Source organism: Colobus angolensis, unplaced genomic scaffold, assembly GCF_000951035.1.
Source record: "Colobus angolensis palliatus isolate OR3802 unplaced genomic scaffold, Cang.pa_1.0 Scaffold108, whole genome shotgun sequence".
Classification (NCBI taxonomy): domain Eukaryota; kingdom Metazoa; phylum Chordata; class Mammalia; order Primates; family Cercopithecidae; genus Colobus; species Colobus angolensis.
Window position 1 is genome coordinate 6,764,211 of NW_012111808.1, and position 18,771 is coordinate 6,782,981.

General features: G+C 39.0%; 1 protein-coding gene across 1 annotated transcript in view; it reads right to left on the reverse strand.

Annotated features, from left to right (window-relative positions):
- Positions 1–9,671: 9,671 nt before the first annotated feature.
- The window catches only part of LMAN1 (lectin, mannose-binding, 1), a 32,853-nt gene continuing 23,753 nt past the window's right edge, over positions 9,672–18,771 (reverse strand). The window contains exons 11-13 of the mRNA XM_011949407.1: positions 14,901–15,054; positions 13,262–13,383; positions 9,672–12,981 (exon numbers count right to left, since the gene is read on the reverse strand). Of these exons, the coding sequence (XP_011804797.1) occupies positions 12,945–12,981; positions 13,262–13,383; positions 14,901–15,054 (313 nt within the window). The 3' untranslated portion in view covers positions 9,672–12,944. The remainder of the gene's footprint in view (positions 12,982–13,261; positions 13,384–14,900; positions 15,055–18,771) is intronic.

Consider the following 18,771-nt stretch of genomic DNA (forward strand, 5'->3'; position numbering starts at 1 on the left):
GGTGAACTCCTTAGTATATAGAGGCAGATGGTTCAGATTACTAAAGCATACAATCAGAGGCAACTGCCTACCTTCTGAATTAATACACTCTGCTAATTTCACAGGAAAAAGAAACCCCCACGTCATTTACCCCTCTCCCTACCCGTTTCTAAATTTTTAATTATAAGCACAGCAGGGCTTCATCAAGAGTCCTGTTTCAATTAAATTAATCAGAGCTGACTGATTATATAGCTGTTGTGGAATTTCCAAATTCCAGCCCTTGAGCACAACATCCTGTTGAAAAACTGAGTCCAATGAGACTCAAAACCCAGAATGCTTCATTAAGCAAAAATAATCCTGTTGATCCATCATTTTATCTCATTGGACTTTAAGTACTATGCAAGGATTTGCTTTTTAGTTTGCTTGAATTTGATTTGCTTCAACAGTTACTGTGTCCCACACATAAATACACAACTGACAAATGCAAAGACCTAGACAGCAGGTCCTTGGTTTACATCTGGAAGATTATCTTAGTCTTCTCCTGCACGGAAATGTCACTTGTCTACATGGAAATGATGTACTTGACACTTCAAGGCTCTGATTCAGAAGGTAAGACCATTATGTGAGTCAAATCATCAGTATGTAAGGGGTCACCTTTTTTCTCTTGCGTAAAGAGTGTACCTCCTGGATGCTCTATTTAAGCTCACTGGTGTACTTGGATGAAACTGACAATGTTTTGTATTCCACCAGATTCTCGGTAGCTGTGGTTTTCTTCAGGTCAAGGGAAGAATTGAGTATGGCTAAGACTTTAATCTATGCTAGTGTCTTTCTAATTAAAGCACACCAAAGGGGGTGGGGTGGGAAGGAAGAGATGTAATCCATTGTCATTTTATCTGAAGGCATGAGTCCTCTCAGAAAACAGGTGATTATCTCTCTGATCATATGGAATTATATAATCTGGACTCTTGCCTAAAATGCTTGCTTTACATATTTTATCGTCTGCTTTCCCTTTTAGTAATCTATTTTAAAATGCTGCTAAAATGGTCTCGATATGAAAGGCTAAAAAAGATAATTTAGAGTGAAACATAAGCTGTGCTCAGGGCTTCGAGGAGAATGTACATCAATACTGAGCTCCACTTTCAGTTTTAGATGGGTTGCTTGGAACTTAACATGTTCACACCATTATCTCTAAATTACCCTTTATAATAAACTACATTGCATGTCCATTGAGGAATGTTACTAATTAATGTTGTCTCGTAGAACTTTTCAAACCATAAAATAAAAGCCACAGCTTTATGTTTCTGTCTGTTCTGTCTACATTTTATTATAAGTAATTATTTAGATTTATTATAAAATCTATTCTAAAAATTCCATTTTATGAGGAATTAGGAAATATTATTAATGGTGAGGTATCAATTCTAAACTCTAGCACCCATGTGTAAAGGAGTTTCTCCCTGTCCAGTCCTTTTCTGAATATTTGTTTGTGTGGAGGGGGTAGGAGGGGGTTTCACACATTATGGGGACTCTTAGGCGGTAGCTTCCGTAGGGTGGCCATGGAAGGCCTCCTGATAGTGCTTTATGAAATCAAATATCTTATTATTTCCTCAACAGGTAATTCCATTGAGAATGAGGTCATGACTTAAAAAACGTTTTACTCCTCAATTTATTACAATGGCCTTTGCCCTTGGACATCCAGGAACTACTAGCTGGTATGTATAGGATCCTTTCTTTTGTTTTTTTTTTTTTTTGGAGACAGCCTTGCTCTGTTGCCCAGGCTGTAGTGCAGTGGCAGGATCTCAGCTCTCTGCAACCTCCGCTTCCCGGATTCAAGTGATTCTCCTGCCTCAGCCTTCCGAGTAGCTAGGATTACAGGCATGTGCCACCATGCCCGGCAAAGTTTTTGTATTTTTGGTAAAGACAGGGTTTTGCCATTTTGGCCAGGCTGGTCTTGAACTCCTGACCTCAAGACATCTGCCTGCCTCAGTTTCTCAAAGTGCTGGGATTATAAGTGTGAGCCACTGAGCCTGGCTGTAGAATCTTGTAGAAATGGTGGTAGAATCTTCCATTCCTTCAGAAAGGGGAAATAAATGCCCTGGATTCATGAATGGGACCTCTAGGTGTCACCATCCCATGGCTCCCTACTGTCCTGGCATAGAATCCCCACTCCTCACTGCAAGATTGACCACTGCCTAGCTGCCAGCCTCCTCAGCCACACTCCCTTTGCTTATTCTATTCTAATCACATTCATGTCCTCATGGTCCTTTAAACCAAGATTTCTCCCACCTGTGCCCTCGTGGAACCTCCTGGCCTGTATCGCTCTTACACATCTTTAGGTGACTCACCCTTGCTTAATTCAGGTTTCTGTTCACATTCACCTTCTTAGAGGGACTTCCCTGACCATCCTAAGGTACCCTGCCTCCACTACCCCACCTTTTAATACTCTATCCTACTCTATTTTTCTTCATAGCACTCTACCTGAAAGTATGTTTTCATTGATTTAGTTGTTTCCTTTCCACCTACTCCATTGGAATGTATGCTCCATAAGACAGACCAGTGCAGTTTTGTTCACCTTTGCATCCCCATCTCTGAGAATCATGCTTGGCACATAGTAAGTGATCAATAAGAGTCTTGGGGGAAAACAATGAATGAATGATTGCCACTAGGTCTAATGGCTTATTTTTGAGCAATTCGCTTTTAATGGAAGTAATCAAGATACTACATGGGATGATGGAGACACTTGGAGAGTTATCTTCAGGCAAAAGTGAGACAGGAGAATAGGGTCTGGGGCAGGGAACCTAAGGCCAATTCATGCTGACTTCCTGGAACTAAATTAAAAGGAAAACCCCAACTTTCCACACCTAAGTAACAAAAGGACTGGAAGCTACTTCCTTACACCCTTTGCAACTCCCCGTCCTCCACCCCCACCAACTTTTTCTGCATGGCAGATAGAACATTCAAAGTATTTGCATAGGAGTGTAACTTTTGTAACTTCACTTCAGCCTCTAATTGGTTGCTTTCCACGACCAATCAGATCCTTGCATAGGGTGTAACCTTTGTAACTTCACTTCAGTCTCCCATTGTTTGCTTTCTGCAACCAATCAGACTGATTGCAGGCCACTACTTCATTTACATAGGGTGTCCACCAAGTAACCAATGAGAAACCTTTAAAGGGTATTTAAACCCCAGAAAATTCTGTAAAGGGGCTCTTGAGCCTCCATGCTGGGGCCACTCCCATTCTGTGGAGTCTACTTTTGTTTTCCATAAATCTCTGCTTTTGTTGCTTTATTCTTTCCTTGCTTTGTGCATTTTGTCTAATTCTTTGTTCAAAATGCCAAGAACCTGGACACCCTCCACCAATAATAGAAATAACATCTTAGTGCTTACAAATCCACACCATAGTGCTTGCTGCCTTCTTTGCCAGCTCCCAGGATCAAGACTACTTGCCATAGTTTTTAAAATCATGCCTCATTCTGATTTAATGCATCACTTTTGTAAACACTGATTCGTTGTGGCCTAGTCAACTTGAAAAATTTGATGGTATATGACCCAAAGAATTTACTAGAGAAGCAATAATCCCATTAGTGGAATTATATTTTAGAAATATATCACATTCAAACAGCATAAATCCATTTCAGTCCTTCACCTGGGATTTCTCTTTTCACATCAAATGCCTAATTTTGCTCCTGTAATTAAAGTTGGCTAGTTTATCTTTCTTTTTGACCTTCCCCAAGGAAATCATGGTGATTAGGTTGTCCTGTCTCAGTCGTTATATCCTCTTAGCTGGTGACACAACAACATTTCAGGGGTAGCCATGCAGCTAAACCTCTGTGCTCATGAAGGTCAGCAGAACTGGAAGAAGAAAAAGGTCACCAAGTGCCAAGGCATGTGTCACCACACTTGGCTAATTGGCTAAGTGTAGAAATGACCTAAAGATGAGATTCACTGGGACTGATTTGCAACCTCTATTCTAACTGGGAAAAAAGAGGTAACATAAAAAGAGGAAAAAGTCTTGGGAAATAGAAGGACCATTATGGAAACCACAAAGGAAGTAAACACATAGTCCTAATCCTAATAACTGCCTACTGGAGACATTTTAGTGGTTTGTGTTTTACCTAATAGAGTGTCATGTACATCATAGACACTTAATACATATTTAATGAACTGTATTGAAATGCCAGGCCAAGTAGCATGTTTCTTTTCATTTCTATAGGATTGGTGAATATTCTTGTGGATACAAACTCAAGGCTATATACCAGCTGTGCAAAGAAATTCCCCAGTCATGATAGTATGGTTTCCATTGAGCTACAGGACCGAAGAGTCTCTTCAGTACTACCTTCGACCGTTGTTATCTGATAGATTGTGAGACCCATTTGTGACACTGTGCAGACTCAAAACATCTCAGTCCCTTGTCTCTCAAAGTGGCCATTTTAAGAAATGTATCCCAGGCTGATTCTTCTGTCTTCCAGAAATATTGAGCAATGTTATACTGAACGTTTCAAAATCTTTTGTGTGCATGTGTGTGTGTGTGTGAGACAGGGTCTTACTCTGTCACCCAAGCTGGAGTGCATAATCATGGCTCACTATAGCCTCGATTTCCTGGGCTCAAGCGATCCTCCTGCCTCAGCCTCCTGAATGGCTGAGACTACAGGCATGCGCCATCACACCTGGCTAATTTTTTATTTTTTGTAGAGATAAGGTCTCGCTATGTTGCCAAGGCTGGTCTCAAACTCATGGGCTCAAGAGTTCCTCCCACCTTGGCCTCCCAAAGTGCTGGGGTTACAGGTGTAAGCCACCATGCCTGACCCCTAAAGTATTTCTTTTGCCGTCACTATATGACTGGTCTATTTCAGTTCACAGACATCACTTTTTGGTGAGGTAATAACAGTATTCTATTCTGTATCCTCTCTACCACAGAACTTCCATGCTGGTAGAGTGCTGAGTTGGTAGGCAATTCAGTGGTTGTTATTTTCTAACAGGACATGCTGGCTTCCATGATCTGATTGAAAATTGCCATGCTGGTTCTACATGGAAGGGGAAGATGGGCTGGGAACCAAAGATTAATTTACTAACTTACTGTTTACGCAGTGGGCTGACCAATTTGAGCTGAGCTATGTTCCTGCTTGGAATTCAGGTATATTTGGCAAATTGTAACATTCATGGTATGGCTAGCAATAAGTCTATTTGCATTAAGTACTAAGGAGGCTCTTGGGAGAGACTCATTCAGAGCAGACACAGTAAGTGTGCCTCAGTTACAAAGTCTTAGTTCCCAGAGGGTTGAGAAATTCTGTAGTGTCTTTCACTCAGGTTCACCCTGGCCAAGGCTCATGAACCCATTAGGACTGTTTCCTAGAGATGGACCTTTAATTAATAGTAACAGCCATTCTCACCAAGAACTCTGACCCTGGGGCCCATGCATCACTGCTTTACTATTTTCTTAACAGAAAGTAACATGCAGGCGGGAGAGAGTCATTCTTCTCCGCTTGGCACAAACTACCCATGATGGTTAATTTTACATGCCAACTTGACTGGGTCACTAGATGCCAGGATTATCTGGTTAAACATTATTTCTGGTGTGTCTGTGAGGCTGTTCATGGAAGAGATTTGCATTTGGTTTGGCTGACTGAGGAAAGCAGATGATCCTCCACAGTGTGGATGGGCATCGTCCAATCTGTGAGAGCCTGAAGAGAAAAGCCAGAGGAAGGTTGGATTTGCTCTCTTCTTGAGCTGGGAACATTGATCTTCCTCTGCCCGGGGCACTCACGGTCCTCAGGCCTTCAGGCTCAGATGGACTCCACACCACTGGCTCTGGCTTTCAGGCCTTCCGGCTATACTACTGGCTTTTCTGGGTCTCCAGCTTGCAGATGGCAGATCGTGGGACTTCTCGGCCTCCATAATCATGTGAGCCATACCTGATTTTATATGTATGTATGTGTGTATATATGTGTATATATACGTGTGTGTGTATTTAAAGGTTGTTTCTCTGAAGAACCTAATACACCACCCCACGGACTGGCTCCTGGAAGCCTCCATTGCTTCTGTGGACAATGGCAGTCAGGAGGGTGCCTGGTCCAGATGGCAGAAGTGGCTGCTTGTCTGGCAGGAGAGTGAAATCCTCCCCTGAGTAGCAGTGGGGCCTGTATGATGGAACATGGCAGAAATGGTGCCACTGCTGGGCTGACATGGCAGAAATGGCAGATCCAGAAGAAAGAGCAGTTAAGGGCCAACACAGGGGATGATGCCATCAGGAGGAGCAGCACCCAGTGGACATCACGGGGGTTCAGAGAACAGTAAATGCCATGTGGCAGCTGACCGGGCAGCTTCTGGACTTATTTGTGAGGATCTGAGAAACGGAATGGGACTCCCAGCACTGCTGAGGACTGTTTCCCTTTTTTTACAACTCATGAGCAGGTAGAGAAAGAGCCAAAAATCCTGTGTTGTACTGTTCTGGGTCAGTTCTCTCTTCTGATTTTCAGACGCATAGAATAAGAATAGCTAACATTTACTGGGCACAAGCATCTTGTTCCTAAGCTCTATTTATGGTGCTCTGTTATCTCAATTATCACCCCATTTTAGAGATAAAAAATTGAGGTATGGTTCTGCCCTGAATCCAAACCTATATTGCCTTCTGGCCATTTTTACTTGGCTAGTTATGTCAAAATCTATGTTCCAAATGGAACTTAATCTCTTCTTCCCTCATCTTCAATTCCCATCCTTTTTCTCGTGTTCTGTTTTAGTACACCTTCCATCCAATTCCACAAGCCAGAAACAGAGTATCATCTTACATTCTTCCTTCTCATTCACTTCAAAGTCATTAGATGCTTGCCTGAATGTTTGCTTGTCCCCAAACTCCTATGTTGAAATCCTAATGCCCAATGTGTTACTACATTTGTAGGTGATTAGGTCGTGAGGGTCGAGTCTTGATCTTCACCTTCCCAGTCTTCCAGAACAGTGAGCAATAAATTTTTTTTTTTTTTTTTTGAGACGGGGAGTCTTGCTCTGTGGCCCAGGCTGGAGTGCAGTGGTGCGATCTCGGCTCACTGCAAGCTCCGCCTCCCGGGTTCATGCCATTCTCCTGCCTCAGCCTCCCGTGTAGCTGGGACTACAGGCACCCGCCACCACGCCCAGCTAATTTTTTTTTTGTATTTTTAGTAGAGACGGGGTTTCACCATGTTAGCCAGGATGGTCTCGATCTCCTGACCTTGTGATCTGCCCATCTCGGCCTCCCAGAGTGCTGGGATTACAGGCGTGAGCCACCGTACCCGGCCTACAACAGATTTTTTTTATAAGCCACCTCATTTATGGTATTTTGTTACAGTGGCCTAAATGAACTCTAATTGTTCAATACTACTATTGATAGATTTTTGGCCTTCTTTCAGGCCACCATTTTTCACTGGGCACACTGTGACTGGTCTGTCTCAAGCCTCCTTCCTCCATGAAGCACTCAGAGATTGCAGTGTTTGAAATGCAAGTATTGCCTTTCTGCTTGACTTTCATGACCTTCCATTACCCTCTGGATGAAGCCCAAGCTCCTTTACAGAGCCTTGGGATCTGGCCTCTGTACATCCCACCCAACCATCATTTTTCCCAGCATAGCAGAATAAGCTTACAGGTTCTCACATAAACTACACTGCTTCTCAACTCCATGCTTTTGTTCATATTATTTTTTCTGATTGGAGTTAGTTCTCTTCCAGTCCCCCTTGCACTATACATACTTTAGCACATGGCTCAGATAACATCTTCTGTGGGAAACTTCTCCAACCTACAACCCTGCCTCAGACTCAAGATTCTTCAAATATGTGTGTGCATCAATTCTGAAAAGTTCTTAGCTATTACACCTTAGCACAGTTCTTCATCATGACTCTCCTGTTCCTTCTAGAACTACTGGTAGACGTATGTTGTACCTTCTCACCAACTGCCAATTTATTGCATTTTCCACCATTTTAGTATCTGTGTTGCACTCTTGGTAATTTGCTCAGATCTATCTTCTAACTCAAGAATTCTTTTGAGCTTTGTCCAATCTGGTATCCAAATTTGATCCCCACCTCCCATATCGAAGTTGTGTTTTGGGTGGTTCTTTGGCACTCCAACTGTCTTATTTTTCAGTGTTTCATTCCTTCCTCGTGATTTCCAGTCCTTTTATAAACTCTTCAGTATTTTTAAAGTCATTTCAAGTGTACATATTTGTTGTCTTCTTCTATTATCTCAGATTCTTGGAGGTGCCAGGTTTCATTATTGTGTCTACTGTCACTCTTCCATATTTTTCTGGTTTGGTTTATAATTTTTAGAGCTCATTTTAGTTAGGACTGGTTGTCCCTATGGTTGCCTAGAGCTGTCTAATGTACTTTTGCTGTGGTATTGCTAATGAGTGGTTTTGTTTTGCCTTCTGGATTTTCCCAGACAAGAACCAATTTATATATTGTTTTTGATGTAGAGAATTCCACACCACGTAAGTAAAGCATACACCTGGGCTTCAATTTCTTAACAAGAAATGTGCCCTTACCCAGAGTTCCAGGGAGAGAAGCTTCCTATGCCTTCTCGGAGCTGTTGGGGTAGAAGAGGTCCTTTCAGCCCATTTCCACTGAAAAAGCAGCTCTTCCAGGGTCCTCATTTTATTCTAGTATCTCAGTTCAAGCCTCCTGGGTTTTTCAGGCCTAAAGTCATGTCCTCAATGCCACAAATGAACATAACTTTCTTTTTTTTTTTTTTTTTTGTCTCGCTCTGTCGCCCGGACTGGAGTGCAGTGGCCGGATCTCAGCTCACTGCAAGCTCCGCCTCCCGGGTTCACGCCATTCTCCTGCCTCAGCCTCCCGAGTAGCTGGGACTACAGGCGCCCGCCACCTCGCCCGGCTAGTTTTTTGTATTTTTTTAGTAGAGACGGGGTTTCACCGTGTTAGCCAGGATGGTCTCGATCTCCTGACCTCGTGATCCGCCCGTCTCGGCCTCCCAAAGTGCTGGGATTACAGGCTTGAGCCACCGTGCCCGGCCGAACATAACTTTCAATGACAGTATCTAGGGCCTGTGTGTAGTCTAGTTTCTGCCACTCCCTACTGCTACCAGTAGGCTCCCTGATCGGGTTTTAGGTTCTGAATTATTTTGAACCCATCTATGTATTTAAATCTTCTATTTTATCCACCATTTGTCTTTACCAATTAGTCTACCATTTTTTGAAGCCTCCTTATGAAGACACTCTTTTACTATGCTTATTAACCATTGCGAGTTAAGTATTATGAGGAAACTAAAGGTCACCTCCAGTGAGAGTGCCAGGATTCAAACCTAGATTTGTCTAACCTCAAAGCCCTACTATTTTTATACCACATTAACTCTCAGAATCGGAATTACTTGGTTAAATGGTACTTGCCAAAAAGATTAAAATATTTTTTAAACTACCACTAATTAGTAATGACTATGAGTTCCAGCTTAACTACACTTTTGCCATCATTTGGTTATTAGAGGTAAAAACATCAAATACATTGTTTTAATTAGTTTGTATTTTCATTACCAGCAAGGGTAAACAGTTATCCATGACCATTTCTATGTTCTCGTGCCATGCTTCCATGTACTGCCTCTGCATGCAGCAGGCTACCTTGGGCAGAGCCCAAAGCATGTGATAAATGAAATGCTATCACAATATAGGTCCTGTCTGAAAAACAAATGGCAACTTATTATCCAAGATCAATGAAGGAAAAAGCAAATTTACTAAAATATTTCTTTATTTGAATAAGGTCAATACCATTTCTTGAATTCCAGCTAGCATCAAATAACAATCAGGAAAAGAAAAAAACAAAAAACGACAAAATGTTATCCAATTCAAATTGACAGTGGATAGAAAACCCTTTTAAACTTTTAAGTAATGTCATAAAAGAAATATATTAAACAAGCAACAGATAGATCTAAAAAGTTCCAAGTGTGGATTTCACATTAGATCTTATAAATTTAAAAAATCCTCAATATAATCATTTGTTCACTATCTTCTTTCGATAAGCACATGGACAGGGAAAGATAATCACATCTTAATATTCACAACTGCTATTTGTGTTCTTTACAAAACTGTATCTCTGCAATGCAGTGAGGCAGGCAATCCCTTGTTCAAGTAATTTCTATTTTCCCTAAGTTATCAAAAAGTACAACTGTCTGAGATAAAATGTTACCATAATCACAATGAGGAAGGCAAAAAAGCTTTAGCAGGCAGGCTTGAAGATGGGAATTTTCATGGCTTGACCATGAATGATCTTAAGATGATTTCGTAAGTTTAAAAGCCATCACAAAAATACTAAAAGCAACAGGTAATAATCTAGAGTCAGTCTGTAGTTGCTCATGAACCAAGAGTTGTAATAAAAAGGAACATTACTTGTAGGTATAAAAGAATCAGTGCACATCTGTTAATGTCATTGACAATAAAAATATATTATCCTCTCATATCAGCTCTAAATTAACGAAACATCTATTTTTTTTCCACTCCTCATTTTAGTGGTTCTCAGACATCGGTGTGCTCAGAATCTCCTGAGGTGCCTCATATTGAACAATGACATCCCAAAGCCCCACCCCTAAGATTTGATTCAGGTGGTCTGAAACCAGGCACCATGACCTAGATGGTCTATGGATCATACTTTGAGAAACACTGCTATTCCCTTAATATATAACAAAACATTTTTTACTGTTTATGACTTCGTGGTAAAGTTTTAAGCTGAATAAAACATTCAAACAATTATTAGAACACAAATAGGTACACGAAATAAGCGTATTAGCCATTAAGCAATTGCATTTTCCTTTTAAAAGTGGCATCATAAACACAATGACTTACATAAAAATTTTAAAATCAACTTTGCTTTAATCCAAGGCACCTGTAAAACACTTGCTGGTGTGAGAGAAGTGAACAAATTCAATTATACAAAATAGTACAGAAATGAAAGAATCCTGGCAGTGATTGATTTTTCCACAGAGCAAACCTTTTTGTTCAGAAATGAGCTCCTTACAAAAGTCAATGATTTTGAGAAAAACCAAACTTCAAATAATATGATACACATTCTGCGTGAACTACTTTACTGAGTGATTTTCAAGCAAAGTATATCACTAAAAGATGAAAGGTTCATGCTCGTGTTGTTTCATAATAGCCATCTCCATTTGTAGTAAGAATGATGAGAATGATTCCCCTTGAATTTCAGCCTGAAAAATGTATACTGCATAGATCTGGTATTCCTTTAATGCACAGGCACATATGACCATGGACTTTATAATACTGGATTTGGCAGCCTTTTATCTCAGGAGGATTTCTCAAGTTTCATAGTCTACAACTTAAATATTCTTCTGAAGGTATATAATTTTTTTCATGGAGCAAGAGTAAATTCTGTGATGATGAAGCCTCTGAAACATGAATTTCAAAATGTTAACACTACAAAAGAAAAACGCTAGAGAAGCATTTTCTGTGTTGAAATGACTGAAGTAAAGTGAGTTATCACTGGCATATTCTCTTTCAGTGTTCCAGGATAAGTATCAACATAAAAAGCAATGTGAGACTGTTTGCACACACAGCACTCGTTCGGTACGGCTATAATACAGAGTTCTTCAGACAGTCTTTATACATAGATTTTAGGTCGTTAGCCCAATCTGTGAATGACATTTGAGAGCAAACCTAGGGAGGCTTGGAATAATTCAACAATACTATTTTATAAAATAGGATTGTTTGGAATTCTATGGCAAATGAAAGACAACCGCTCTAGCTAAAAGAGGTAAAACAGTATTTTGAAGGCAGCAAAAATCAGTATAAATCACCTGTGAACAAAATTAAATTTGCATCTTAAACCGTCATTTACAGACTGTTTCTACGATACCTAGAGCTATGCACAAAGACTCTAAAAACTCCTTCCAGTCTGACATTTCAAGGTTAAGTTTACTAACAAGTGCTTCACTTAGTTCTGGCACTAAAAGGAAACAATTACAAGTATTCACTGTTTTTCAAATTTTGCCTTCAAGAATCTTAAAACTACTTCTACTACAGCCGCCTTGATTTAAAAGAGTATGCAAATGGTCACTAACCCCAGCCAGCATGAAGTAACTAATGTAAACCAGAATGTAGTGGCAGGTTTTGTAAATTTAAAATATCCTCAGATCATGCAATTTGAGCTGAATTTACATGCTGTAGTAAATGGGAGAAATGAATTCCTTAAGTTACAAATATAAATACAAAAATTATTTTCATAATATTGACCTGACACCATCGGAATGAAGACATTCAAGAATATGGGCAATCATGAATGAATACATTACTAGGCAAAATACCTACAAAAGTCATTCTCAGAGGAATGTTTCCACCACAAGGTTTTTTAGGCAAAAAGCAGCTATTAATTTTCCTCTAAACTTTCCTTTAAAAGTGAAATATATCATTGATAGAGGAAAAAAAATTTTCACTTAACATTTTGAAGACTATTATCCAGATCCTTAAAGCTCTCAGACAAAATATTCTTTGATTTCAAAGGAAGTTAAATTAAGATGAAAGGACTGCAGGCCCAGGCCTTTGATTAGGAAGTCTGACCTCTAAAAAATACTTTGGTTACAAAATAAACCTGATGGGACTTCTTAATTAGATCTCATATTCGGGGAGGCATGAGGGCAAGTGTGTCTACGTTACACAGGGAAACCTGCAATATTGGAGACTTAGGGGGTAACATTCATATCCAGGGGTTGCCCCCACTTTCTTATTTACCCTCTAACTGGTCAATATTCTGCTCAGTGGCTGTATCATAGTGACCAGAATTCACTGAAATTTAGACAGATTTACATACTGTGAACAAATTAAAATGTGGTTGTCTTTGCTTTAAGGTTTATTCTTAACCGCAAACCAATGTTTAAACAGTTATTTTATTTAAAAAATTTAATAATTTAGACCATGAAGCAATTTAAATACTTAAATTCCCTCAAAACAACAACATTTTGTACACAAATAGATGATGTACACATGAAAATGGTACTCAAAAGAATTTTTTGGCAGCTGCTTCTTGCTGAGACCTAGGGAAAAAAAGAAACACACAATGAAAGAAGGTCTATATACTTAACTTGAAACAGGATTGTTGAAAATTAAAATATCAATGCCTTTTGAATTATACAATGCATAAAGATAAACATATATTCTATACATGCACTTTATGTGAACTGAAATGAACAGAAATCACAATAAACAATTTTATAGGTGGTGAAAATTGTATTATGAACATAGATAACTTAGTTGAATATTTCTAATTAAACAGATGCAGAAAAATATTGGGTCAAATTTTATCAAGAGACTTACCTATACATGATATAACCAATGAATAATACAGTTTGCACCACAACAAATATAATGAAGTGGACCGTAGACAAACATGATGGAAATGGTGGTAGTTCTGGGCATTTCGGCTTTTCATTTGACAGCTGTAAGGCAAATGACTTTCTATTATAGTTAGTCAAATTAGCAGTTTGGAAAAAGAAATAAATGTGAAATCTTTATAAAACTCAGTTTGCTATATAAACAAGTATTTTCATTTTTTCATCCCCCAGAAAACCTTCTATCCCCTTAACTTTTACTGACAACTGTTTTTGAAGGAGTAGGTGACACCGGAAGGCCTCCACCTTTTCACTACCCAGTCACTAACTCACTGCCACCTGGCTCCTGTCCGCATTACGGTACATGATGATGTTACTGTTCCTGATGTCACTGAGACTAGGATCACCACAGACAACTCCTCTGGACACTCCCAGTTCACGCTTGCTGTAGTGGTGTGATTATTAACAGCACCCCCTCCACTCTCAAAAGTGTTCCAGGTCAGACAATAAACTACATGGTCACCCTACCAACAAACTACTTGACATATAGAATGGCTTTTTCTCAGTCCTCATTCTCTCCAACCTCACAGCATTCAACATTACTCACTGGTGTTCTGAAAAATATTTCTTCCCCTATTTCCCTGAGTATTCCTTCTATTTTAAGGAGGTAATTAAATATCAGAAACAAAGATTTCATCCAAGTATCCAGAGAGAATGGCTTCTAAGATTAGTTGTTCCCAATATAGTTATATTTGTGGGGCAAAGTTCTTCAGTAAATTGATATGCACAGTATCAATTTGGTCATTGCAACAAAGGCTAAAGTAGGAGAAAAATAACCTCAAACATAACTAAGGGGACAGATAGTAATGCTTTGGATGACAGGTCATGATCAATAAGAAAACTATTAAGCCATGTTTGAAAAAAAATGTATATTCAAGGCATATATACAGGAATATAGTTAAGAGAGTTGTCAAAAAATATAAAGGAGACAAGATTAGAAGCTGAAGACCTAAGTTATCTCCCTCTACTACTTACTAGTTACTGACCTTGGGAGAGTTAATGTAACATTATTACTAATATGTTAGCATATTTTCTAAAGGACATCAAATGTTTTAAAAAGCTTTTAAAAAGATAAAACATGATATAAAATACAAAGGATTGGGATTTCTGCTTCTGGTAAGGTACACTAGGAAATACGGGCCAATCATATCCCAAATATGTCTTACAGAAGACAACTAGCAGAGTCAAAAACAAATCGAATCCAATCCAAGCACACGAAACCCAGGTGAAGGTAAATGACTTCATAGCAAGAAGTTGCCAGACTAGAACCTTGAGGAAAAAATAGGCCAAAGAAATACACCTTAAGCGATCCATGGATCAGAGAAGACATTAACATGGAAATCAGAGTATTTTCATGAAATGATAATACAAATATTACATATAAAAAACCGTAACTGCTATGGGAGCTGTTGACACATGTAGATCTGCAATGTATGGGACAATTCTACCTTAAACATTAAAAATAAGCATCAGCAGTAACTAAAGGGTTACACGATTTTCAGTAGAGTGTGAGTTCTTCCTTTCCTAAAGATTACAATTATGAAAGGAAAAGGAAACAAAGTCACCATGTTTCGCTGCAGTAAGTTGTCTATGTCCCTCTTTACTGTGTGCAGGTGCTCTTTGATGTCAGCGAAGTGCTGTGTTGTCTCATAGACGCCTCCAGCAGAGCCAGGGTGCTGCATTCCGCTGACCAGTCTGACGGTTTCACTCATGGAATTTCTGAAACAGAAAGACTCTTGATACAATAAAATCACTATAGAGATTATTTTTTTCAGTCACAGATCTCCAATACTTATACCTTTTCAAGTTCAATATATTACATCATTTAAAAAAAATGGTAAAGAAGTATTTTAAAAAATTGAGTTGTGTTCAAAATTGGAAAATAACTTATAAAACAACATTATGCCTTTATCTTTTACTAAAGGTCATCTAAAAATACCATGTAGAAAATACTACTAGGTAATTTGTGTTAAAACCAATAGTGTAAGTGGATATTGAATATAATGGATGATATTTTTAATGAAGTTGTAATAAATCTTTCTAGGTGTTCAGCTGTACAGTAAAGGACTAGTGCCAAATGCAATCATTTCCTATAGCTACATTCACACACACAGACTTGTCCGCTCCGTAGCTGCATATATAGATGATTTCACTCATACAGCATACAGATGGAGACTAATGGCTTTGTGACCCTGAGGACAGGGGTCACAATTCTGATTTCCTACTAGTGCCTTCAACAGCTATGGTTCAATTTGGAGGAATAAATAAGTTATCTCATTGCAGTCAAATGTAGTGTAAAAAGTAAGAGCTTTACCAGAAGAAAAAAAAAGAGAAAGACTCAAATTACTTAAAAATAACACTATATGTCAGACGGAATGTTAACTATAACGCTTAAAAAATTACATATGAGTTATGTGAGCAGTAAAGACTTAAAAGTAGTTACAAAATATCTCAAGTGCTTTTGAATCCATGTCATGTGTTGATTACAATTTCTTTCAATGGCACATATGCTCAAGAAAACTCGTGGGGCGCTAAGCTTTTCCACTGAAACTCAAATTAAGCATAACATTTTAATATAACTAAAATACTACCAAGACCAAAACCTCCCAGAGTACATAACGTTGTTACATATCTGCATTTAAGAATTCTGCTTCCCAGAAGCATGAACTTGCTTAGTATAAATGTCTTTTTAATATACCAAAGATTGAGTCACCTAATGTGCTCCTACTCAGTCATTCATTCATTTGCCTGTTCATTCTGCTAACATTTATTTCATAAGTGCTGTAAGCCAGGGAATATTTAGGGATATAAACTTTGCAAAAAAAAAGAAATACTGTTCTGCAGAGATGCAATGTCTAGCAGGAAAGCAATGTGAAAGAAGTACAACTAGAGCTCTACAAAGAAAGATGCATTTAGCTGAGTGTCAAAAAATGAAGAGGAGCCTATGGGGATAGAATTGTGGTGGAAGGTGGTCATATTTGGTTTACGAAACAGGCCAAGTGAAAAGAGGGCTGGACAGAACCCTTGAAAAGAATACCTTTTAAGGGATGATGAAAGGAGAGCAAGTGAAGTTAACTAAATGGAAGCAGAGGCCAAAGAACACCAAGAGTAAATGGTATACCAGAAGTCTTGAAAGGGATTTTGAGATGGAGAAGTGGGAAGAGGCATCAGCTGCTACAGAAAAGCTACATGCTTTCTAAGATCTCTTTCTGCTAAAAAAAAAAAATTTCCATGATTTCTTAAGAATATAAAAATCCACAAAGAAACAAACCACCCTTTCCATTAAAGGCAAATATTTCATATATCTTTACATTTTTTCTGAAGCTAAATCCTAAAGAAAAAGGTCCAGAGGACTAGTTCAGAAACTTGAGCTCAGTTTTTGTATTAACTTATTGTATGCATGACATTTGTTCTCAGTAAGTGGGAGTTTGCAAGGATTGTTAACTCCTCTAAGAAAGGGATTCTATGGATAATACAACTGGACAGCTAGGATGTCCTGACAACTAGTTACATCTTTACATGTCCTAGTACTACTGTCAAGTTAAACATGCAAAGCACAAAAGAGTATCTAGAGTATGCTATCCTTCACAGAGGAAGGGTACTTCAGAAAATACGGGCGGAGTGCAGTGGCTAACACCTGTAATCCCAGCATTTTGGGAGGCCAAGGCGGGTGGATCACTTGAGGTCACAAGTTGGAGACCAGCCTGGCCAACATGGAGAAACCCCATCTGTACTAAAAACACAAAATTAGCTAGGCATGGTGGCAGGTGCCTATAATCCCAGCTACATGGGAGGCTAGGGCAGGAGAATCACTTGAACCCAGAAGGCAGAGGTTGCAGTGAGCCAAGATTGTACCATTGCACTCCAGCCTGGGCAACAAGAGCAAAACTCCATCTCAAAAACAAAACAAAACAAAAACAAAAACAAAAATAAAAACAAAGAAAGAAAAAGAAAACAGGTATATACAGAAGAAATACAGGAAGAACAAACCAGAAGCTAACAGAATTGGTTACCAAGAGGGAATGGATGGGAAAGAGCTGGAAAGAAGGGGAGAATGGGAAAGTGGTAGCAAGGATGAAGAAGCGATACACACATGCTCTGCCCCTTAGAATCATAGTATTCACATACCCAAAATACAAACAATTTAAATCAACCAGGATATAGGAGGAATATAAGTATTATCAAAGAATCTAACTGGATCCTAAATGAATAACATCAGCCATAATGAAAAGAGTACGGAGAAAAAGAACTACACTAAGAAACTATCTGGAAAATAGTATCTGGGCTGGATACTGTAAAGCTAGAGATAAAAGGAACTTTACATAAACTTGTCAATAAATGTCTTTCTCACAGGGGTATGAGTTAACAATTTGAAACCACTTTGTGTGTACTTATGTGCATACTCAAGTGGAACCAATAAGTAAATATGTTATAGATACAGATAGTAAGAACCAAGTTTCTCCCTGATGGCGAAAGAATTTTCAAGTAAGACGAGGGAAAGTTAAAAATGAACTCTGCAGTGTTCAGTCCAGCCAGAATCCAAAATATCTGCATAATCTCATGGTTTAACATGAAAACAGGTTGACAGACATGGAACTACAGACTCATGTACATGCATGGATTAGTATACGTATGTATATTCCCTAGCTCTGTCCACGAAGAGGTCTAGAGGTAACGGCACTGTGGTAGTAATGAGCACACCTAGTGCCCAGAGGTTGGTTTTCTTTTTTTCTTATTTCCCATAGGTTATTGGGGTACAGGTGGTGTTTGGTTACATGAGTAAGTTATTTAGTGGAGTAAGTTATTTAGTGGTGATTTGTGAGATTTTGGTGCACCCATCACCCGAGCAATATACATTGCACCCTATTTGTAGTCTTTTATCCCTCAACCCCCCCACCATTCCCCCGAAGTCCCCAAAGTCCACTGTATTGTTCTTATGCCTTTGTGTCCTCATAGCTTAGCTCCCACGTATCAGTGAGAACATACAGTGTTTGGTTTTCCATTCCTGAGTCACTTCACTTAGAATAGTCTCCATTCTCATCCAGGTCACTGCAAATGCCATTAATCCATTCCTTTTTGTGGCTGAGTAGTATTCCATCATATCTCTCTCTCTCTGTTTCTTTATCCACTCATTGATTGATGGGTATTTGGGTTGGTTCCGTGATTTTCCAATTGCAAACTGTGATGTTATAAACATGCGTGTGCAAATATCTTTTTTGTATAATGACTTCTTTTCCACTGGGTAGATACCCAGTGGTGGGATTGCTGGATCAAATGACAGTTCTACTTTTGGTTCTTTTTTTCCTAGTATTTATTTATTATTATACTTTAAGTTCTAGGGTATACGTGCACAACGTGCACACATGCATACATGTGCCATGTTGGTGTGCTGCACCCATTAACTCGTCTTTTACATTAGGTATATCTCCTAATGCT